This window comes from Corylus avellana, chromosome ca4 (genome assembly GCF_901000735.1).
Source record: "Corylus avellana chromosome ca4, CavTom2PMs-1.0".
Lineage (NCBI taxonomy): Eukaryota > Viridiplantae > Streptophyta > Magnoliopsida > Fagales > Betulaceae > Corylus > Corylus avellana.
The window spans coordinates 10767585-10792355 of NC_081544.1; the positions used below are offsets into that span (position 1 = coordinate 10767585).

Sequence of the window (24771 nt, forward strand, 5' to 3'; positions counted from 1 at the left end):
TTATAGAGTCAAACGATCAGGTTATATCAAGGTACATTGGCGGTAGGGGGAAACAGTTTCAAATTTCTTTGATCCTTCTAATGTATCTAAAGCCCATTAGAGAGCTCTGAATTTAGAGAAAACTGTCTGATGTCTATCGTGTAGGTAAGCCTAATAAGGAATCCTCTCTTAATTGTTTGCTCCGTGGTGTGGGAAAGCAAAATAAATTGGTTTATGCAAATGCGAAGCATATAAACCATTTTACGGCTCGTGAAGGTTATTTTTCTTGGTCAATTGAAAATATTTTCAGATTGACCAATATTTTATGCCACGCCAATCATTCAAAAATAAGAAAAACTTTTTTCAATAAAATATTTTACGCCGAAACAAACAGGCAAAATGATGGTAAAATTATGTTTTCTCTAAATCATCTAAGAGTTTTTGTTAGTTTCATAGAATTAATATGAAAGCAAGAGTTTTGAATCAATCCTCGGTCTGATTTTGTCTTAATTCAGTTTAAAAGAGCAGAATAGGAATTAGGTAACCTAACATTTGTATTGCCCTTTGTTTTGACCTTTGTTTTAAATTTTATTACTCTGGAATAAAATTACTTGTAAAACAATATATATGCACATTTGTTTGTAGGTAGATATACATACACCCTTCTAAACACATAATCCTGGACCTAGTCTTAAGTGCAGCTAGCTGAATTCAATTTTTACTAACTAAAAGAAGACAAACCAGACAAAAATTTCTTACAGATTGGATTGGAGGAATTCTAAAAGTAACATGTGCACTTTAAATATACGATAAGCAAATTTCTGATCATATATTGAAAGAAAATTTCCCCAACCCAATTCGTAAGCAATTGTTTGTCGTTGACTCATTGGAGGATCAAGAGCCTGCGAGAAGCATTGCACCAGCGAGCATAGGAGGCGTGGAGGTTGGGCCAGTCGGAGGATGGGCAATGTGTGAAGTGGTGGAGCCAGAGAGACAAGACCTGTTCCTGCTCTTCCTGTTCCAGCAACTCTATGGTCTCCTCCAATACACTCTCCAGCTCAGCTCGTTCGCTGATGCTCAGGACTGGTACATCTGTGCCATTGCTTGCTCTACAAAGCAATGGCAGCCATGAAATCAGCATCTTCACCTTTGTGTGCCTTTGTTGCTCCTTGCTTTCTTCAGTTTCGTCCAGAACTATATCTTTGGCTTGCTTGAAGAAGAATGCTGCAATTAAGTAGATAACTTAGTAATTTGTTTAAGATCTAAGGAAAGCAAAGAGAGAAGAACAAATTGAAAAGCTGTCTATCTCCCCAAACAAAGAACTTTTTATTTAAAAAAAAAAAAAAAAAAAAAAAAAAACAGATAAATATATATGTTTGGAATCCATCAATGATGTTACCATCCTAATTAGTGTCATACATGGCTTAAATGCAATTCCAACTATATGGATATAAGTTATTGGGCAAACTCCTTTTATAAACTAGTTTTTATTGATGAATTATATCTAAGGTTTGTATCATTTGGTATTAGAACCACCAATACGTTGAATATAGAATCAGACACAACTTGTCAAATATAGGATCAAATTGGTTGCAGCTTTGTGACCAAGTCTTGAAGGGATAACCTATGGGCTTAATTAAAATGTCTTGATATTATTTATGGGCATAGTATTACATCATTGAATAATGATAAATGATTGGTATTAACAAAACAGAAAGGGGATGTTATCTGGTCAATGTTAATAAAGAAGGTCATCACACATGTCGGCCGCAGAATGTGGTGGTAAGAAATTATATGACAAAAATAAAAAAGAAAAAAAATAACAAATAGCAGTTCTAATAATTTAGAATGGCTTTATGTGATAAGTATTAGAATGCGTACACGGTACGTACACCCTATATGTGGTACAATATTCAATGTTCTACAGCCGAATTCTCTACCTCAAAAGTCAAATAAAGATGGTCTACTAAGCTTGCAATAAGAATATGCAATTCCTCTCCGAGAAGCATATTCTCTATTTCTCTAGCTATGATCCAACATATATATATATATATATAGTTTCAACCATTGGTGGGACTGCTTCTTCTTTCTCACTTTTTCAAGTTCTCAATAATTAGTGCTGTATATTTAGTTTTTTTTTTTTTTTTTCCTTCTACAGTAATATTTAAACTTACATGCTAAAATTGTATCTCTTTCCTATAATTTAATTTACCAAAACGCAACTATCAATTTGCCTATAATCTATAAGAGAATATATACCTGTTCTTTCATCACACCAAACAAAAAGATAACAAGAAGAGAACAAAACGACGAGCGTTTCTTCGACAGTCAAGACCAAATTGTTGAAATTGTATAGGAGAATACCTGAGATCTTGACGAGGAAACCTTGCAACCGCGGCTCAGCCCACAGAGACAGCCTAGCCAAATTAGCCGAAGCTGCCCACCTTTTAAGAGCTTCTTCGGCGCCCCCACAAGCAGCCAACTTCTGAGCCAGCCACAGAAGCTCAGCCGCCAGCTTCTCAGCCGAACTCTCCGACCGGCTCATCTCGCCCCCTCCGCTCCCAACCCGACTCCTCCTCGCATTCCCAAGTGACCGAACCGCCCTTACAACCCGGCTCAACCGAAACTCCACCGTTCCGGACCCCGACCCGGCTTCCCCACCTCCGTCCTGGCCTCGGTCCACCGCAGCGGCTTCAAGCTGGCTAAGAGTTGTTGCAAAAGCCGACGAAAGAGCCGTACGGTTGACCTCACGCAAGGCCTCTACACCCTCCCTGTTGTTCTCGTCAATGAGCCTCTCCGCCAAAGATCGAACAACTTCATACTTCCTAGAGCTAACCGGGATGTCATTAACTATAGCCAAAAGCTGCGAAAGCGCTCGACCGATACCGGAATCACCGCCACCGCATGCAGGGACGTAATTATCGGCTTTCTTGGTGGGTTTAAAATGGTTTTCGAGATTAGGATTGAGGGAAGGAAAGAAAGAAGGAAGCACACGTAGAAGGAAAAGGAAGGAAGCGATTAGGGTATACCGAATTACTTCAAGAAGTTTGTATTTTTCGGCCAAGTTTACTAGGGATTTGTCGGCGTAGATGAACATAGAGGTTAATAGGTTTCGGAGGAGCAGGGGAGCTATGGTTGTCGGAGAGCCTTCCATCATGCCCATGCGATTTGGATTTTTGTTTTTAGTTTTTTTTTTTAATGATTTTTATTCTTTGACTCTTTGCTAACTTTTTTGATGTGGGCTTTAGGTGGAGAAGTTTTTAAAGCGATTGGAGAAAATGTGGGGTGTGTTGGTAAATGATGTTGTTTTGGACCGCAAAATAGTTATTACTTGAAAGACATACATAGGGTGAAAAGTTGTTTGGTTGGTGTCTACAGGCTACAGCTGTCCTAAGATAATTCTTGGCTCTGTTTTTTATTTTTATTTTTTATTTTTATCTATTATTGTTAAAAAATAGGGTAAAATTAACTCAACCCCCTCAAACTACTACCCGATCCATCCCAATGACAATTTACCCTTCAAACTATGCAACAATTTACCCCTAAACTACCAAAACAATGACAATGTATCCCCAATTTTAACAAAATAACGAAATTACTCTTACTAAAATAAAAACAAAAATACTAATTTGTTTTTTTTTTTTTTGGGTCAAATTTTAAGAGTATTTTTATCTTATTGAAAATTTAAGAGTGGTAATTTCATCATTTTGCTAGCATTGGAGGTACATTATTATTGTTTTGGTAATTTGAAGGATAAATTATCGTAATTGATAATTTGAGAGGTATATTATCATTAGGATAGTAGTTTGAGGGAATTAAGTGAACTTTACCTTAAAAAATAAAATAAAATAAAATTTTAAGTTTAGTGAAATTGTCCAATCAACGTTATGAGATTGTTGTGTGAGATAGTTGTGTGATAAAAATGTAACCAATTTTGCGATTGAGATTTCAGTTTTTAATTTGGTGCTTTAATGCCTATGTTTTTATACTTTTAAAATGTGAGGCCTCTGTCTCTTTTCGCATCCAAATATCAACTGAAATTGTTGACATGGCAACAAATAAGGGTATCGTTGGTCTAACGCGACATTCAGTTAAATGACAAACTAAAATGTTTCCCACATCATCAAAGGCACAGTTCATGTAGGTAAATCCTGTCTATATAGCCTTTCCTTTCTTCTGCGAAAAAAATTCTCTGCAAGCTACCGATAGTACTGCTTGAGGAGGAGCGAAACGTTATGGTTAACTTTACGGTTGTTCCCTCCTCCTCCTTCCCCACTCCTTCCTCTACATGTTCTCCCAAGTTTTGGCCGGTTCTGGTTCGTACCCGGTTATCTGGACCGGGTAACCGGTTTTTTAATAAAATTATTTTTTTCCTACACTTTCTCATCAACCAAACAAATATAAACACCAAAGAGATCTGCTTCATATTATAAGTTGGGTTGATTTTGCAGTTGCTGACATACTTCTTTTGAAGAACACAAAATTATGATATGCAATTCTTCTCTGCCTGTGATTTCTCCCTTCAATCAACCACTTCTTCCTCAGAAAATGTGAAAATACTCAAATAGAATGAGAGAGGCCAAAGTGAGAGGGCCAACAAAGTATAAAAAGATGCTAGAAGAAGAGAGATTTGCCTTTTTTTCACTTCAAGTGTGAACCCTAGACCTAGACTTAATGTGTGAGTGTGTGGATGATTGTGAAGTGTGCAGCAGCCGAAACTAATAGGAAAGAGTGAGAATATGCAGAAAAAAAAAAAAAAAAAAATCGAGAGATGTAAAATATGTTATTAAAATATATTAATTTATATATATATAGCACCCGATTCTGGTTTCCCGGTTTTTACGAGGTGCCAAAAATCGGGACCAGAACCAGGGTCTCTGGTTTTTTATTTTTTTACATCGGAATCAGAATTGGCTCCCTAGTTTCCCAGTATTTTTTGACACCCTATGTAGTAGCAACCTCGCCCCTCTTTTCTTTCCAGGAAGAGGTTTCCTACAAGATGTAATAACCGCATAAGTCTAAAGACTTAGTAAGTAAACCTCACAATTGGGTACGACATGAGCTAGTTATTATTGAGCAGGAATAAACGTGCAGTTTGACAAAGATTTGCAAAGGAGTTGTCTCTGTTAATACACCAACAAAATATTGTTTTGTTGAAAGAAAGGGGTGTACTTTCAGTGACAATCGCCTAAGTGTTTTAATGCAGAAAACTACTGCTTTAATACGTCATAACTACCATATATAGTCTACTCGAAATATTACACATTCTTAGCAAGGTTGGCGCTGTCCCGAGAGACCTGTAATACAATACCGATGCCCAACCATTGTACGCAACCGTCCATAACACTAGTAACCCGACCGAATCCGACCTCGGGCGGTCCACACTATTAATGATGTACGTCTTGTAGTAACTTGCCAATTAAGATTGCATCAGTCACGAAATAACCATTAGATTCAATGCCCTTATATCACATTCATACACACGTTTGATCATAGAATCAAGTTTATATAGTAAGCCCATGGCCATTATAGCGCATGTACCGGTGTACCATATCATACGATGCATCTTATTAACCAGTTATTAAGACAATTACCAAGTTATACAAAAACGCAGGGATGCTCATATCATATGCGTTCTCAGTGAGTTGACATATCACATGGTTTTAAGGAAAACGGTCGTAAGTGGTTACTTACCTCGTGTGCTCGCTTGAGTCCTCCGACATCACAAATCTCTACTATAATGAAATGCGACACACCGTTATATACAATACTAGAGGACACACTAAGTGACACAATAAGTTCTATCTAACAAAAGGGGGTCGTCGAAACCTTAAACTTACATATTTGGGTCGTTGGGCGTACATCCTGCTCTTTGGCCGAACGCTCAACCTCATGGGTGTACATTCGGCTAAAGAGTGGAAACTCTCGGCCAAAAGCGCGAAACATGGTCTTATGCTTCTAAAGTGTGGTAAATCTCATCCTAGGCCCCTAATGGACATATGCACAATACAAAACATGCTAGCATGTAAACTTTAAAGAAATCAAAGGCGAATTTAAAGCTTTTCAAAATAATTTTTGGTTTTGTAAGAAAATGGGTACAAGAATTTGTTAAGGCGTCTTTAAAACTTGTAATACTAAAAAAGCAGTAATAACAACATGAAGGCAAGGGAATGGTTAAGAAATTACCGTGATGATGGCAAAACTCCACCAAGACTTCCTCCTTCTCCTTCATAATCACTCCTCACTCTAGGGTTAGGGTTTCTTGGTGTGACGAAGGGCTGAGGGTCGAAGGTAAGGGTTTATATAGGGGCTAAGGGCGTGTTTTCTTTTGAAAAAAGTGGAGAATATGTTAAAATTACTTTTCAGAATTTTTAGCGAACATTCAGGTACTATAGAGGCGAACGTTCGTTTACTATTGCACAATGGATAAAATGATTCAGGCGTACGTTTGGTCAGGGAGTGGGTTTCTTGGGTTTTGCTTAAAAGGGCTCATGGGTTGGGCTACTCATAAGGGGTTTAGGCCATGGGTTATAAAATCTTGCTTTAAGAAAATATTAGTCGCTTTGTAGTAAATTATTAGCCTTTTAAAACTTGGTGTTTTATCGTTGTATTACATCATCCGCCTCGCCATCCCTCTTCTCCACAACGTCACTTGCTAGATCTGTCAAGGTTCTTAGATTAGATTTTTCAAAGCCCAATCTACCTTCCTCAGCTAGCTAAACCCAACTTGCAACGAGTCACTCTACCACTCTCTCTTGCGTCCCACCTTTTTGTATCCCTTGGCCTCATCACTATCCAACATCCATGCGTCGACACATGGTTCTCGTGCACCTACATGCAGATCTAATGCGCCTACACCTGGATATTACGCTTGGGCATGTGATGCACTCACGCTGGATAGCCTTCCTCCACCTCACTCTTTTTTGGGTTTTTTAACTATTTTTTATTTTCCGGTTACCTTTTTATTTTTAAATTTTTGTCTTTCCCTCTATTTCTACATGTATGTTGTTACCCAACAAGTATTTGGGTAGGGTTGAAGGGTATCTTGAGGTTCATGCCACTATCTACATTCCTTGCTCTAACAGTTTGAGTAGGGTTGAAAGGTCTTTGGGTTCATATATATGATGAATTTCATTTTAATTTATGTTTACATTGATTGGTCTGTGACTTAGTGTTGGGTTGCGCAACATTCTTTTGTTGTTCTTGGTTGTAATTCTTGTTTGATGTACTTATATTAAAGAAAGAAAAAAAATGAAACTTCATAAAATCCTTCTGAACTTTCATTCATTTTGACACAACCCCTCAAATTTCAAAAAAAACTTTCAATTGAGGGTATCGAACTTTCAACTTTCAATTACCCCTTTCCATTAGAATTTTCCGTTAAATGTCAAAATTCCAAAAATACACCTTGTTTTTTTTTAATAGAAAAGTACAAAAATATTGCAAAGATGTTGCAAATTTTTTATAAAAAAAAAATATGCTTAGTTATCATATGGGTAATTTGCAAAAAAAAAATATGCTTAGTTATCATATGTTGCAAAAAAAAATATGCTTTACAATTTTTTATATTTATTTTTTATATAAAAAAAAAATATGGGTATTTTGAGAATTTTGACAAAATTTAGCAAAAATTCTTAACAGAATGAGGTAATTAAAAGAAAATTAAAGTTTGATATGCTTAGTTAACATTTTTTGAACTTCAAAGAGATAATTTCAAAACGTGTCGAAATCTAGGAGGGTTTCTGAAGTTTCCCCTAAAAAAAAAAAAACGAAAAACTTAACTTAGTATCCTTGATCTTTCATCACTTTTGTAATCATACCCCTAAACTTTAAAAACTGCCAGTTCAGTGTATCAATCTTTTTCCAATTCCACTCCTCCGTTAGGATTTTCCATTAAATCTTGTCAAATTTTCAAAATATCCATGTTTTTTTAAAAGAAAATGTTAAAAAATAAAATTCAAAGATTTCGGGTATTTTTGCAAATTTCTTTTAATCCTCACTAACGCCAAAATCCTTGCATTTTTTTTTTCTAAAAAAAAAAATGAGGGGTATTTTAAGAATTTTTTCTTTGGAGAGTAGTGGGTTGTCGTTTAAATTTGTCTTGGTTTGAATTGCGCATGTTAGCTTGTCCATCATATGTCCTAGTTGTTCTTCTTCTCCTTTTTTTTTTTTTTGACATGTCCACATAAGAGAGGGGATGATGATTCGAACTAGAGACCTCCAGTTTATAAGACGTGGTCCCTAATCAATTGATCTATCTCTTGAGGACCAGGTAAAACATAACACATTTATATGGGTTATGGTATGCATTTTTCAAATATATATATATACTAGTGGGATGGCACGTGCAAGGCATGTGCTTGATTCCTTGTGTTTAATAATAATATATGTAATTCATTATGTGATATTTAACATTGAAATCTAAATATCATCCATAAAAAGTATTAATAACATAAATTCAATATTTAGTCCTTAAACAAGTGCACATTTAAATTCTTGCACATGAGTAACATTACAAAAGTGAGTAGATATGATGTACAAAAAAAAACTCCTATAAAGGGCAAACACATATTGTAACCACAAAAGAGATCATGTGTTTGTATTCTTAATATGCTATTATAGGAAAATAAATTAATATTCTATATAATAAAAATGTATTTATTTGTCTTCGTTGAATTTTTAGGAAAATAAATTAATAGTCCATGTGCCAATCTCTTCTCTTGCATTCAATTTTTGTTGCCACTCCCTGCGTATGTGCATTGATCTCCCTAGTAAGCTACCTGATTGTAGTACAATTCAAAATATATTAGAATAGGAACCATACAATCTAACCAAAAAGAACTATACAAAGATATATAGCCAATCAGCAACCAAACAATCACTGTACCTGTAACAATCTTACCAATACATATCGAAGCAAATCTCTACATTTGAGTCAAACACAATGACTATGAAAAACAATGAACTGAAATAGTACCTTCAAGTTAGCTAGTACTTGCATAGGGCCTGTTCCGACTTTGCAGTTGCCTATGGAACTTCCAAACTAATTGGTTTCGCTGCCTCCAAAATCTTATCAACAAACTTTGTATGCCAAGTTGTTCTCGTGTGCAAATCACTTTCCTTCACACAAACAAAAATGGGAATCTCAACATATCACCAATCTGTTTGTTAACCACTAGAACCAAGGAAAAGAAACACACATATAGTGTAAATCTTATTCTAAGATGATCTTCAACATATTACTTATCAGAAAAATATTAAGATATAAGTCAATCAGCAATCATATTGCAAATTAAACCAACGCTTCAAAAATATAAACTTCATTCGACTTCTTCAAAATCTAGCATTATAACAAACCCAATATCAGAATAATTAAAAAATTTCGGAACTTGCTAACAGAGTCACACAAATCTGTCCTAGCTTGAATGTATGTGGATAAGTTATTTATATAATCAAAAGGGATATTGTTTGTAAGGTATATAATAGCAAGACACCCGGTCAGCATCCTTTTATCCAAGCTCCAATTGTTTCTTACTATGAACCAAAAGATTAAGCACCAAACCCAGCAGCAAATGAATGCTACAATTCTAATAGGATGTGTCCAATCTGCTCCTCAATTACCATTGGCAACCAAGTTAGATTTACAAAGGAAAACATAAATAAAAACAAACCATAACAAAGGCATAACATTAGATGTTCAAAAAGCATGTCACTATTCTGATTCTCTTTATTTTCAAGCAGGTATTTTTCATTGCAGTCTTTTTTTCTTCCCCCTATTTCAATGTAGTCTTTGTTAACATTAAAGATAAATGACAATAACAATAAGCAAGGTTTGTAGCATCATATTCTAGGAAAACTATATTTGGTAGTCGGACAAGATCGCCTTCTCTACCAAATAATATTGGCATTCTCTACCTTTCCACAACTCTCTGACAACAAAACTTGGAGCACCATTTTTACGTGTATTTGTGTGTATATGTGCAAACAAGCCTCTAAAAAAAAATTTGGCAGGCACACTATTTAGACCCTTCTCTCTCTCTCTCTCTGTGTGCACAACTCAGAACTAAAAATCTGATGTCATAGACCATATTCCAGCCACAAAACTTATAGTTGCACATATTTAGAAAGATCCACAAAACAAAAAGATTTCAACATCATATCCATCAACTTGCCACAATATTGGGATAGAGAGAACAAGGTAGCATACAATCCAACCAAACAATAGAAACATGCTAATGCTTTAAGCAGTATGTGGGGAAAAAAATCTTGCCAGTCCATGTAAGTAAAAGTTGACGAGTAGTTTCCAGAATTGATATATAGTCATGAAAACAAGCTCTCAAAAATATTAAAACAAATACTTACCCCCCCCCCATACAATGGGAAAAAGTTTGAAAGGTTCCATGAAAAATTGTAACCTCAATGTGCCTTAATTGAATTTCTTCCTCCGTATAATACAACGAACAAAAAAAATTAACCATCAAACAAGACAAACAAAAAACCTCACTAAAAAAGACACTAAATTTCACAAAATTCTATAAAAACTCAATCTTGTTGCTTTTGAAGCTTCTCCTTCTCTTCCTCTTTGATTTTTTTTCGAAAATTATTTCTCTACAACAAGCTCGCGTCATAGGCACCCAATCACACCCTTCATCATGCAAATTACACATTCATCAACAATAAACAATAACAAATCTTTATTACCTTCTCAACATACTCTTCTCCTATAACCGAAGCCACTCTTTTCTTCTTAACAAAATCACCAAAATTACAAGTTCAGCTGTAGCCCGATAATTTCGTCCAATTACACTGTCCAATTACGCTACCAAACCACGAGAATAAATAGCAAACCACAGTTTTTTCTTTATTTGCTTAGAAAAAGAAAAGAAAAAAAAAAAAAAAAGAATACCTTCAATCACATATTTCAAACCAATACCCATAAGCCAAATCATAAGGAAACCTATCCCAGAAAATCCAAACCAACCACATATTAGCACGTTATTCACAATAAGACCAATCATCCAAAGGTCAATACTTTACCACTAAATCAACTTCCCACACACAAACACAAAAACCAGCAATAGCAATGCTCAATCACTAATATGAGGAAGCAGTATCCAGCAATAGCTATTTTAGTTTGCTTCTCAGCTTCTCCTTCTATCTCAGCATCTCACTCTCTGCTCGTCTCTCTTAATCTTTCTCTAAAAAAACCAGCAATAGCAATACCCAATCACTGACCTGAGGAAGCAGTATCCAGCAATAGCTATTTTAGTTTGTTTCTCAGCTTCTCCCTCTATCTCAGCATCTCACTATCCGCTCGTCTCTCTTAATCTTTCTCTCTGTTCTGGACAAAGAGAGGAAGAAATTAACAAAGAAATAGGAGGGGAAGTGGGAGTAAATTGATGGATTTCAGGGCAGATTTTCTTTTCTACTCTTGTACTCTTTCTTTGTAGCAACAAAGAGGTTGACAAGAAATAAAAAAAAAATTGCTCCGCATTTTCTCCTCCATTTCTTCTATGAATCCAAATCGTTCCACATAGATTTTTTTTTTTTACTCATTTCTCCTCCATTCCTTCTATGAATACAAAATCAGTTTAGGTAGATGTTGTTTTTGACTTCTGCACACTTCTGCAACTGGACAAAAAATAAAAATAAATAAAAAAATAAAAATCTCTCTTCTTTCTTGCTCATTCCTTCTGAATCGCCATTAATTCCTTCTAAATCTGAATCTCGCCCATTCTTGAAGCTTCCTTCATAAAAGACCAAAAAATCTCTCTCACAAAGTTTGGCTCTTTACCTACTCAAAGGACAAAATGTTAATTTAAATATAAAAGACAAATATCCAGACAACTTTTTAAATTCAGAAGAGCAAATTAGTAGTTTCACAATCTAAATAAATGTCAAAAGACAAAAATAACCTTATCTAATTAAATCATGATGAACAAAGAGTAAGGATAAAATAGTAAATTTAAACAAAAGACAAAAATATCTAGACAACTTTTTAAATTGATTAAATTCAGGAAGGGCAAATTAGTAATTTCACAATCTAAAGAAATGTCAACAGACAAAAATAACCTGATCTAATTAAATCATACTAAACAAAGAGTAAGGATAAAATAGTAAATTTAAAGTGCAAAAGAAAAGTTAGCCATTCCCACTTTATATATATATAATTGTGGTTCCTTTTAGTTAAAATGTAGTTGAAATGTACGAAAGATTTGTAAATGCTTTGAAAAAGACATCTTTTTTGATTGATTTTGTGTGTGGTGGTGTGTTATCCATGTAATTTCTTTTAGTCGATCTCTATTCTCCACAAACACATTCTTGGATGCAGGCATCGTGGTCCCCTCTTTCGCCCAAAAAAAACAAGAGACGGAGGTCTTTTGAGGGCAAATATTTTTCAAATGCCAAGTCAAAGAAAACCATGAATTTGAGCCAAACATTTCATTAAAAACAAAAGAAATTCTACAAGAGCTCCGTCAACAATCCTTGTATTTTATTGGGCTTAATTATTGCCCATATCATATTTGGCCATGACCCACAAAGGAATGTGGCTAAAAGTTAACCTTCCAACCCATGATTGATATTCTCTACACGGGCTAGTTCGACAACCTCAGTAGGCCTAAGCGTTCTTCACTCAACAACTATACAGTAATGGGCCAGTAATGGGCCTATAGTTATGATAAATGATCTAATAAGGTCAAACTAAAAGAAGGACCTTACACGAGTTGGACTTCTAGCGAGTCCACAATTATCCTATTTTAAGGCTTTTTATTCCGAAAAAAAGGGCACAGCGAAATGCAAGCTCACTTCTCAATGCAGCCAATGGAAACCATCTTCTTCCTTGAAGAAGTCAAAATTGTACTAGTACAACTGCAAAATGTAATTTAGAGGATGCAAAGATTCAAATGGCTTGCATCAAAACAGAAATTTCTTGCAAGAATCAACCTGTCCATGGCTTATTTAAAGCTTTCAATTGGCATTTCTTTAATTATGAACCAAGTCTATGATGGGGAAGGAAGGGAAATTGTAGTTTGGTGAGCATGGATTTAGTCCAACAAACTCTATTGATCGTACGATCATTACCGGACATTGTGTAACTTGGCACAATCAATAGGTCATAGGAATTTTGGAGACGGAGGTGGTATGCAGCAAATTGAATGGTTAAACTACATCTTAGTTTCTTGAGTCTTAACTAGTCACCCTCTTATGTTTTTTCAACCATTAAGGTAATGTCCAAGAATAAAATAGGAATTTATGAACATTAAAAATTAAGGCAAACAAATAAAATGTACACTATAAGTACGGAAAGGTCCAGGGGAGAGGACCGATATGAAGAACAAGGTCAAAAAGTGAAACTAGGGTATTCTACATGGGGCTCGACCGACCGAGAATAAGCTTAATTTAGTCGATTGAGAATTAGCCTTAGTCAACCGAGCTAGGGTCCACGTGTGAAGCTCAAGTTTTTGGCACGAAAATCAATAGTCCATATGAAGATTAGGTAGGATATTTCGACCGAGCTCTGATTTAGGCAGTGTATTTGACCTGATTTGACCCGCATTAAAGACAAGTAATGATGCCTTGGTCGACCGAGATCTAGACTCAATCGACCGAGCCACTTGTCAACAACATTGTTGCTAGTATAGAATAACTGGATTGACTATAGTACAAAAGAAGAGAATCATCATAAACAAAAAAACGTCATATTCCTTCATATTATCCATGAAAACTCTATTTATTCCTCTTCGTCACTCTGCTACTGGAAGGAAATTGTCGAACCATATTTGGGGAATGATCCAAATTTCCAAGGAAGACATACAAAGAGGGAGGAAGAGTCAGTTTCTTATATCATCTATATGATCCTAGATATTTTCCAATCTATGAAAAAAAAATTCTTGAAAATAAACATATTAAATAAAGCTTCATGCGAAGCTCATCAATGATCAACTCTGCAAAGACATGGGATGGAACCCCAAAAGATAGAAGGGATTCATCACTGAATTGTTTAAGCCTTATGGTCCATTGGACTACGCAGCCTTTAAATTGGTGGGGATTCTGAGCCACCTCAATTTTTTTTTTTTTTTTTTAAATCACTTAAATATATGGATATATAGGCATTTTCTTGTAAATTTACTTTTCCTCTAATTTTTTTTATGGTACTCCTCTTCCTCCTTTATTTTATGGTACTCCTCTTCCTCCTCTTAAGTTCTAGTTCCGCCCTGTTTGCTAATATCATTTATAAGCCTCATATGTTAATGGTTTGTGCCATTGTGATATGGAATCAAAATTCTTTTTGTTCTCAAATTTTATAGTATAAAAAACTTTCCTCAAAACCTTAATACCCACTCCTGTAGCGATCTAGGTGGTTCAAGACTTCAAGTCATTAGGGATTAAGTTTTTATCACATCATTCATTAAAGTTCAAAATCAATCAAAACTGTCCTTAAGGTGCAAGCCATTATCAAAAGATGCTATCAAATTTTTTTTTGTTAGAATGCCAAGTCATACCCAATAGTAATGTAACACATGTAAACGGTCACTTCTCTCCCACATGCCCTCTTTTTCTTTTTGGAAAAGCTTACATACTTCCATCAAACTACCAGGCAATTGACAATTTCTCTCAAAATTTCAAGTTTCAATTGCGATAATGTCCCTCCTAAGCTATCAAAAAATTGACAATATCCTCCTAATGACGAAAATACCTTTAATGAAATAAAAATAATAAAAAACTAAAACAAAATTTTTTAAACCAGGGTGCGAGAGTTTAAAAAATTTTCTTTTTTTGTTTTTTGTTTTTTGTTTTTCAAATTTATTGGAGTATTTTTGTCTTATTGACAAAAAAATGAGGCTATTTTTGTGTTTCGCTAGCTAAGGGAAAACATTAACACAATTAAAAGTTTGAAGGGATATTGCCAATTGGGTGATAGTTTAAGGGAGTATGTACACTTTCTTTTTTTTTTCATTCTTTTTAATGATGTGCCATTTTACATGTGTCCCAATATAAATGCTCTTCTTTTTTCTTTTTTTCCTTTTTTTTTTTTTTTAATGTAATTGGATTCATTGACAAAAAGAAAGACTAATCACAGTTTTGAGAGGTTAAAATTCTGAGTTTATGAAGTTTTGAAAAGCTTTCACATGACAAAATCAAAACATGCTGTAACTAATTATTTCAAGTAACATCTTGATAAAATAAAAAAATAAAAAATAAAAAATTCTTCAAGCAATGATTGACCTTTGGGAGAGCCATGGCCCCCAGCATCCGACCTCAGAAAACGCACTAAAGTTGCAAAAATCATGGCCAACGTCCATTAAGGAATGATTTTAAGTGCTTGTTAAACTCCTCTGGCTTTTCTAGGTTGACCGCATGGCCTGCATGCTTGATGACTACAAGCTGTGCATTTTCTCCAACATGCCTAAGCCAAACATTAATTTCAAAATACTATGCATGGATTAGACAAATCTATATATGGAAAAAATTAATGTTCCGACAGTTAATAATTAAGCTGAAACTTTAAGGTTATACCTTCTTAACCTGTGCCCCAGTTCCAGAGGGAATATCTCATCTAGCTCTCCCCATATTACTAGTGTCGGCTGCTTTGTGGGACAACCAGAAATTAATTTTCAAGTGAGGTTATAATAATAAATTGATGAATAAAAACTTTAGGAAATGGGGATTTACAGCATAATATGATTGAATCGTGGACGCTTTACTTCTTTATATGCTAATTGAGACACACCATAACGTCCTTGTAAAGTTCACGTACGTCATGCAGTGTTTTTCACTATTATATGATGTTATTAAGTGGCTTTAATACCATTTTGGCCATACTTATAAAACACATTACCCACATATACACTATCATGTTAAAAAGACAAATCCAATTGGAGTTTTCCTAGATTCACTTTGTGACTTTTATAAATCACACATTCTAAAATGGATTATTCATCTTTGAAGACGTTTGGAATTGTATCGTTTGGGAAAAACAACATTATAAGGCGTCTTTATACTGTTTAAATGACACCACTCACTACAGAAGGTTTTGTGTTACTGTTCAAACGACATTATTCATGTGTCAGAAGGGTGTCGTTTAACCAGTGTTATTGTTCAAACAACATTATTCAAGCGTCAAAATGTGTTGTTTGAACAGTGCAACTATTTTTTGAAAATTTAGCGCTCGAAATTTATGCTTATAAGCTGGACATTATATCTAAAGTTAAAAAAGATTATGCCTGTCTCTCTCTCTCTCTTTCTCCCTCTTTCTCTCTCACCCACACATGGACTAAAAATTAATTTTTTAAAAAAAATTTCAGGTGGGGGTGGTGCGTGGCCACCTTTGTGGTGGCTCGTGGACCATCCCTAGCCAGATCTGGGGTGGCTAACGGGCCACCCCAAAGGTGGGGATGGCCTTCAGGCCACCCCAAATTTCATTGGGGGTGGCCCGTGAGCCACCCCAAAGGTGATCAAGGGTGGCCATGCACCACCCCTAGCCGCCTCTAGGGGTGGCTCGCTAGCCACCCGCATATATATATATATTAAGTTTTAAGTTTTATACATTTGTTTTTTTCCCCTTCCAGAAATATTAAAAAAAAGATTTTGTTTTCAGTATAAAAAATTTAAAGTCGCTTGCACAATAAACGACATTAATTAGTGTCGTTTGAACAGTAAACGAAATTTCATGAAAAGTGTTGTTTCACTGTTCAACCATCACCTTTCATGTAGCGACATGAGAACAATAACAACACCATTGGTGATGTGTCATGTGAGCTAAAAGGACATTATATAGTGTCGTATGAGCTAAAAGGACAGTACTATATAGTCTCGTTTGAACTGTAAACAACACTATCACTAATCCTCGACCCCATGTTTAGTGTTGTTTACAAAGCTTCACTATTTCAAACGTCACTAAATTAATATTGCCTTTGTTTTGGCTTAAAATGTCACTATTTACGCGTCACTAAATGAGTTTTTATTTTTATTTTTTTGGGGTAAGAATTCTCAATATAGAATCAAGGTATTACAATAACGCTCGAATTGCTTTCAATTCTTGATGCGTAATTAAAGACATTAAACACGGTTTTCATTCGACTGCTATCTCATTATCTTTAAAAGTCTTATACCGATGATAGATCGGTCATCTCACATAATAGATATCTATTATCCCCACACAAACGGGGTAGAATATCATTCAAATTCAAACAGTCATCTACGTCTATCGAAATACAGGCCATCTGTCAACACCTGAATTATCCACGTCTTATCGAGAACTACTCGGACACTCCTATCTAACACTAGCAAAGTTCAAACTACTTATCCCATAATCTTAGGCTACTAAGTTCATGAGGTGGCTAACAAACTCTATCATTCGCGAATAACTGCCTAGCAAATATCCAAGGATAAGAGAGCCGTTGCGTGCGGAGAACAAACATTACTCCATGCCTATAAATACAAGTCGTAACTTAAACCAAAGGTAAGCGTAACTCTTGCTCTCGAACTTTTGTTGCTTATACACTCTTCCCTCAAAATACTGACTTAGGCATCGGAGCTTCTCCTGTCGGAACACTACCGAGGGCTCTGATCCTTGTTCTTTGCTTTTTTTGTGCTGCCCGACGCATCCTCGGACACCGTAGCCCTACCCGGAATTCTTGCCATGTGACCTCAGAAAACTGTGCACCAACAATTTGGCATCGTCTATGGGAACTCGATCTTCATCAGTTCTTAACATCAACAATCTGAAATGGTGCAGACACGTGCAACACACCCTTTGCTGGAGGTCCAAGCCGTGATGCCCTGCGCAACTGCAGCACCTCCAACTATTGCCGAGTTTATGAAGCAGATGACTGACTCCATGGACGCGCTGAAGAAGTAGAACGAAGATCTTGCTGCCAGGCTCACGGTTGCTGAAGGCCGAACTGACCGAAGGGATTGTGAGCATGAAGAGAGACGTGAGGAATGTAAAGAAAGGGGTGAACAGATTCAAATGCGCAAACAGGTCCAGGACCTGAACTAGAACCAAAACCATGGTCAGGAAGATAATGCAAGTTCGGTTCATGGCAACCATCATACCACTGTCAAGAACAAAGGGCATCATGAGAGATCTCGTACCGAGAGGTTTCACCCTGAGAGAGAGATATCAACATGCTCGACATAATGAGACCGACATGAATGCTGAGCTAGGAGATTTAAAGAGAAAGTATGCAGAGATAGCTTACAAAATGGCTAATGGGGAGAACGGGTTGAAGGCTGAAAAGCTCATGGAGAACACCAACCTGCCCTTCACAGATCGGGTTATGAGCTTCCCCTTGCCTGACAAGTTTAAGATGACTCGTTTAGATAAATATGACAGCAGTGGAGACCCTACGGAGCACAAGGAGAGTCTTTGTACACATTTCATCCTCCATGGAACCCCAGATGAGATCACATAACGGGCGTTTCCATTAACCTTGGCAGGAGTAGCCAAAGAGTGGTTTGCATGACTCCCTATCAAGTCTATGGATAACTTCAAATCCTTGGGGTGCCTCTTTCTAAGCCAGTTCTTAGCCACCCGAATGAGGAAGAAGAACCCGGCTTACCTGCTTTCTCTTATTCAAGGAAAGGATGAGTCCTTGAAAGACTTCAAGGAGAAGCTGACAGTAGAAAGCCCGAATGAGCAAACAATACTCGAAGCTCTAATGCACGGGGTGAGAGCCGAGGGGCCACTAATAGCCGAACTGGCAAAGAAGTCTACATTGGTGACTCTTCGTTAGTTTTTGAACAAAGCGGAAGAGTATATCAATCAGGAGGAGACTGTTGGGGCCTTGATGAAGTCCTAAGAAAAGGCTACCCAATAAGCTTGGGGTAGCACAAAGATAGTACCGGCGAGCTCCAGGAAAAAGGAGGAGAAAAACCAGAAGAAGCAAGCCAAGAAGACTACCAATCCGAGGGCTGACCCTCAGCATCAACTCAGCAAGTATACTCCATTGAACACCAGTATGACCTAGGTGTTAATGGAGATCAGAAGAGATCCTGCTTCCAGATGGCCAACAAAAATGAAAAGTCAATTGGCAAAGCAAGACCAGAATCAGTTTTGCAAGTACCATAATGACCATGACCACCTGACCGAGGAGTGTATATCTCTGCGCTAGGAAATTGAAAATTTCATCAAGAATGGAAGATTGGTGACATTCCTACCAGGACAGAGGAATAGAGGAAGAAATCCTCAGGAGCCCTTATTACTAAAGGGAAACCGTGAAGCCTTCGGAGGCCGAGAGCTGCGGCAAAGGCAAGATGACGGTCTGAGAGATGATTGGTATGCTAAACCGATACACAATCAGTAGGCTGAACCAAGGAATGATCAGGATGCGCATCCCCTGCCTCGGAATCAAGTTGTAGTGGGGGAGATCCTTACCATCTCCAGGGGAATAGCTGGTGGAGGAGAGTCTAGCTCAACTAGGAAGGCTCATGCAAGAAAGGTACAGACTGAAGAGGTTCTCTTCCTTGAAGGGCCTACCAAGGCTCCAAAGCTAAACTCAATGATCCTGTCATTCTCATAAGAGGATGCAAAAGGGGTGATGATGCCCCATGATGATGCACTGGTGGTGACAGTGATGGTGGCTAACCATGCGCTCCATCGAATTTTGGTGGACAATGGAGTTCTGTTTATATCCTCAACTGGCCAATTTTCAAACGAATGGGCATTGATCGTGATATGATCAAGCCGTTTGGTTCTCCTTTGGTTGGATTTACAGGAGAGCAAGCCCAACCCATCGGGCTCATCTCTCTCCCTGTAACAGCAGGAACAGCCCCCAGGCAGTCAACTGTTATGGTAGATTTCTTGGTGGTTGACCGACCATCTGCTTACAACGTAATAATTGGTCGGCCAGCCTTGAATAAGTTGGAGGCTGCAACTTGAACCTACCACTTAAAGATGAAGTTCCAAACAAAAGAGGGAGTCGGAGAGGTCAAAGGTGACCAAATTGTAGCAAGGAAGTTTTATAACACTTCTCCGAAGAAACCCTCAACAACTACACCTTTAACAGTCGGCATCGTCGGCAGCAGAAAGAAGGGTGAACCTAAGGGCGAGCCTGCTAAGCTGCTAGAAGACGTGATCATAGCGGATGGCAAAGTAGTGATGGTTGGGTCTCACCTTACCTTGAAGGTCCGAGAAAGCCTCGTCACCTTTCTAAAGAAAAATCTAAAAGTATTTGCATGGACACATGAAGACATGTCGGGCATTAGCCCTGAAGACATACTCCACTAACTCAATGTGGATCCGAGTGCAAAACCGATAAAGAAAAAAAGAATGAAGTTTGCTCCATAGCAAAATATGGCTATAGCTGAGGAGGTAGAAAAGCTACTCAGAGCTTGGTTCATTGAAGAAGTACACTATCCCGACACTGACCAATGTCGTGTTGGTCAAAAAATCTAATGGAAAGTGGAGGATGTGTGTAGACTTCACCGACCTCAACAAAGCTTGCCCGAAAGACAGCTTTCCCTTGCCACGTATTGATGTGTTGGTAGACTCAACATTTGGGTATGGCTTGCTTAGCTTCATGGATGTTTTCTCTGGCTACAACCAGATCTACATGTATCCAGAAGATAGGGAGAAGACTGCGTTTATCACAGACCGAGGCCTGTACTATTATAAGGTCATACCTTCGCTACTATAGTGTCAAGGAAACTTCGGCCGTACTTCTAAGCTCACACTATAAGGGTTCTAACCGAATACCCACTCAAAAAGGTGCTTCGCAAGCTAGATTTGTCCGGCAGATTGGCTAACTGGGCAATTGAACTTGGAAAGGTTGACATCGAATTTCTCCCTTCGAATGCCATCTAAACCCAAGCATTGGTGGACTTTCTGGCATAATTCACTAATCTGCTAGACGTAGAACAATGACCGAGGGACAAGACTTGGGTAGTTTACGTGGATGGGTCATCCACTGGAACGCATGTCGGAGCTAGGGTGGAATTAATCACCCCAGAGGGTGAAGAGTTGCATAGTTCCTTGAAGCTGGAGTTCAAAACTACCAACAACAAAGCCGAGTACGAAGTAGTTCTAACGGGACTCGGCTTGGCCCAAGAGATGGGAGCCGAATTCATCAAGTTACGAAGCGACTCTCAAGTGATTGTCGAACATATCCGAGGGGAGATCGAAGCCAAGGGAGACAAAATGAAGCTATACTTGTCAAAAGTACAGGATTTGTAGAATTCCTTCAAAAAATTCTGCATTGTAAAAATCCAAGGGAAGGGAACGAGAGGGCAAATCATCTCGCTGGTGTAGCATCGACAATAGAACATAGCATGGGGGAATCTGAAGAACTAGTCTAGATTCTATTACAACCTGCCATAACCGAGGTGGTCTCGGTCTCGGCAACAGATGTAATGCCTGAGTGGCAAAAGGAGATGGTGGAATACTTGGAAAAAGGAACTCTCCCATGAGAAAAGAAGTTGGCGGTCCAATTGAGGAAAAAAGCTGCTAGATTTACCACGGTAAATGGAACCTTATACAAATGAGGTTTCATATTACCATTTCTGAAGTGCGTCTCCCAAAAAGAAGGTGATTACATCCTTCGCGAGATTCACAAAGGCATCTATGGCAGTCATTAAAGAACCAGAATGTTGGCACATAAGGCAGTCCAAGCAGGTTTCTATTGGCCTAACATGACTCGGGACTCGATGAAAATGGGAAAATATGACAAGTGCCAATGTTTCACGAACATTACCAAGCAACCCCCTAAGGAGTTAAGCTCGGTCTCCATGGCCATTCTCACAAGGGGGGTTAGATATAGTGGGATCGTTACATTGTGGAAAAGGGGGTGTTTGGTTTGCAGTTGTAGCTGTGGATTATTTAACAAAGTGGGTAGAAGTGGAGGCCCTAGTGAATATAACAGCTAAGAGCATAGAGCAGTTCCTACGGAAGAATGTCATCTGTCGCTTTCACATTCCACATGCATTCGTTATGGACAATGGAAAGTAATTTGACTGCGATTCATTCGGAGAATGGTGTGCCAAGCTCAATGTAAGAAACTATTACTCATCTCCAAGGCATCCCCAAGGAAACAGGCAAGTGGAAATCACCAACAAGACAATCTTCAAACTTTGGAAGAAAAAAATTGGTGATCGTAAAGGAGATTGGGCTAAAGATCTTCCGGAAGTTCTATAGGCATATCGGACTATTAGAAGAACTCCAACAGAGGAGACTGCTTATGCCTTAGCTTTTGAGACCGAGGCAATCATTCCAGCCGTGGTGGGCTCAGGCAGTTTTCGAGGAGAGACCTTTCGGCCTGAGACTAATGATGAAAGCCTCCAATTTTATCTGGATTTGCTACAGGCGAAACGGGACCAAGCCCAAGTCACCATGTCAGTATACCAAGAAAGAGTAGCTCGGTACTTCAATAAGAGGGTCAAGCGTCGAAACTTCAAAGTTGGAGATCTGGTCTTGCGAAAAGTCACCATCGCTACCAAAGATCCAGCTAAAGGGAAGCTAGCTCCCAATTGGGAAGGACCTTACAAGGTGATCGAATGCTGAAGAGTGGGATCATACTACCTCGAAGACCTTGAGGGAAAGCCAATCCCCAGCCCATGGAACGCCGAGCACCTTAAGAATTTTTTTTGTATAAATCATTGTAGTTTCGCGGATGAAATATATTTTTTTGTAATTTTCATTTCATTAAATAAAAAATCTCCTAAAGTTACAATAACATTCAAAGTCTTAAATACAGCCGAAGAGGCTATAACTCATTCTCTTTTGAGAAACACAGCCGAAGAGGCTATAACTCATTCTCTTTAGAGAAATACAACCGAAGAGGCTATAACTCATTCTCTTTTGAGAAATACAGCCGAAGAGACTATAACTCATTCTCTTTCGAGATATACAACCAAAGAGACTATAACTCACTCTTTTAAGAAATAGCTGAAGAGGAATGTTCAAGAGATAAACCCCTCGGACATGAAATCCTCTATGGAATGTTGATGAGATGAAACCGTCTCGAACATAAAATCCTTCATCAAGGAATGTTCAAGGGTTAGAACCGTCTTGAACATAAAATCCTTCGTCAGGGAATGTTCAACGGTTAGACCAAATCAGAGAACTTAGAACAACACTCCTGCATGAGGTTCTTTGGGAATTCCCTGAGGTTAGGCACTTGACCATTCAGTCAAGTAACTTTTAAGTTGCTTTAAAGGCAGCTACAAAGCGAGCATCATGAACCCTAGAGCTTGGTTCAAAACCGATTGTTATTTTCTAAATTTATCTTGTTTTCTTCTAAAATTGCATATAAAAACAAGGTTGTAAAAACAATCATTTATTGCAAAGAAGTAAAATAACACAAAATTGTACAACAAAATTTCCTCATTGATATTTGCGATGATATACAATTGTTTAAAGTTCTACATATTATTCCCTTTGGGGTCAACAACTTCAAAAACCTCGGCATTGCAACGAGTATCCATTGGATCTTGAGACTTCGCAGCAGCACCATTGCCAAAGGACTCGTCCTCTTCGCCCCCTAGTATATGGCCGAACTCGAAGATCCCTTCGGTATCAGGCATTTGCTCCTGCCCAAGTTTCATGATCTGTTCCATAGCCTCATCTGTACAAGGAAGCTTATCGACTTCCAATGCATCGAGGTCTACGGAGCAAGAAGGGTCTTTGGCCCATGATTGGAAAGTCTCGAAGCCAATGCTGATCCCGTCCAGCAAAGCATTGTCACGAGTACCGAAGGTAAAGGACAACTGCTTTAGATACTTGTGGGCTCGGTCGTTGGCTTCCTGCAGCTGCAACTTAGCCTTCTTGAGCTTTCCCTTGTAGAATTTCCTCCTCTCCTCAGCCACCAATCAACCTGAGTAGGCCTCCTCAGCCTTCGCCCTCTAGATATCTATTTTGGCCTGGGCTTCTTTGGATTGTCTCAAAACTACAGTAAGCCTCTCTTCGAGCTGGCTTTGGACTTCCTTTATTATGGAGTTTTCTTCTTGGAGCCAACCATTCTCAGCCCGAAGAGCCTCCAGTCCAGCAGACAACTCCGAGATTTTCTTATCAATTGTTGTCCAAGCAACTTCAACCTCGGTGACTTCGTTTTGAATTAAAGACTACTACTGACCAACAGTTAGCAACTCTTTGTCCTGCTACAAGATGACTCCTCTTAGCCTTGTATTCTCGGCCTCGAACTTCGACATCTTTTGCTCTGACTCCGCGAACTTAACCTTTAAAGCATCTGACTCCACAGCCGAGTTCTGCATAAATTTTGTGAAGTCGTAATACAAAAATAACGACCTCATCATACTCTGAAACAAAGAGGAAAAGTTAAGAGTACATAAAATATTGCAAAACAGTTAAAGAAAGCAGATACTAACGACAAGCTGATAATAGATGAACGACTCTGCCATGCCGTCGGTAGTATGATCACGCTTGCCAGTTAGCTGCTCGTGGAGGATCAAACCCACCAAGGCAGCAAAAGGGTTCCTCATAAGGTCACCTCCAAGTTTGGTAAGGGGAGAGCCAACCGACCGTTCGACACTAGGGGTTTCACCCTAGAATCACTCGAAGCGGTATCAATATGGGCCCGTGCATCAAGAGAAGTCAAGAATTGAGCGCCTTTAGGGCAAGGTGCCTGAGAACCAGCATCAGCCTACATGACTTCATCATGTGCCTCGGCAACCACTGGCTCGACCAGCCTTGCCACAAGAGCCATAGTTTTGACCGCCCTCACCTCACCAGCTACAGGCTCAGGCCTTACATCTTCATTCCCCACTGAACTGTCTGAATCCAGCTCCATCTCAACCTCTTCTAGGATACATTTAATTTTTGGACCTGAGTGGACT

At 38.1% G+C, this 24771-nt stretch overlaps 2 protein-coding genes and 1 long non-coding RNA gene across 3 annotated transcripts in view; all 3 read right to left on the reverse strand.

The window, feature by feature from the left end:
* Nucleotides 1-547: 547 nt before the first annotated feature.
* Nucleotides 548-3253, reverse strand: LOC132179196 (uncharacterized). The gene is made up of 2 exons (XM_059591861.1): nucleotides 2344-3253; nucleotides 548-1203 (listed from the first exon to the last, which is right to left on the reverse strand). Exons 1-2 carry the CDS (start codon nucleotides 3140-3142, stop codon nucleotides 863-865), a joined length of 1140 nt encoding a protein of 379 aa, XP_059447844.1. The 5' UTR covers nucleotides 3143-3253; the 3' UTR covers nucleotides 548-862.
* A 5213-nt stretch (nucleotides 3254-8466) lies between these two features.
* Nucleotides 8467-11592, reverse strand: LOC132179989 (uncharacterized). The gene is made up of 3 exons (XR_009439999.1): nucleotides 11215-11592; nucleotides 8957-9099; nucleotides 8467-8759 (listed from the first exon to the last, which is right to left on the reverse strand). It is a non-coding gene; the product is annotated as an uncharacterized LOC132179989 (long non-coding RNA).
* A 3607-nt stretch (nucleotides 11593-15199) lies between these two features.
* LOC132179884 (uncharacterized) overlaps nucleotides 15200-24771 on the reverse strand; it is an 18254-nt gene continuing 8682 nt past the window's right edge. The window contains exons 3-4 of the mRNA XM_059592676.1: nucleotides 15499-15566; nucleotides 15200-15388 (exon numbers count right to left, since the gene is read on the reverse strand). Of these exons, the coding sequence (XP_059448659.1) occupies nucleotides 15268-15388; nucleotides 15499-15566 (189 nt within the window). The 3' untranslated portion in view covers nucleotides 15200-15267. The remainder of the gene's footprint in view (nucleotides 15389-15498; nucleotides 15567-24771) is intronic.

Coding starts and splice junctions, on each gene's coding strand:
- LOC132179196 (XM_059591861.1), bottom strand. CDS start 3,142: ATGGGCATGATGGAAGGCTCTCCGACAACCATAGCTCCCCTGCTCCTC. Junction 1,204..2,343: donor TTTCCTCGTCAAGATCTCAG/GTATTCTCCTAT, acceptor ACTTAATTGCAG/CATTCTTCTTCAAGCAAGCC.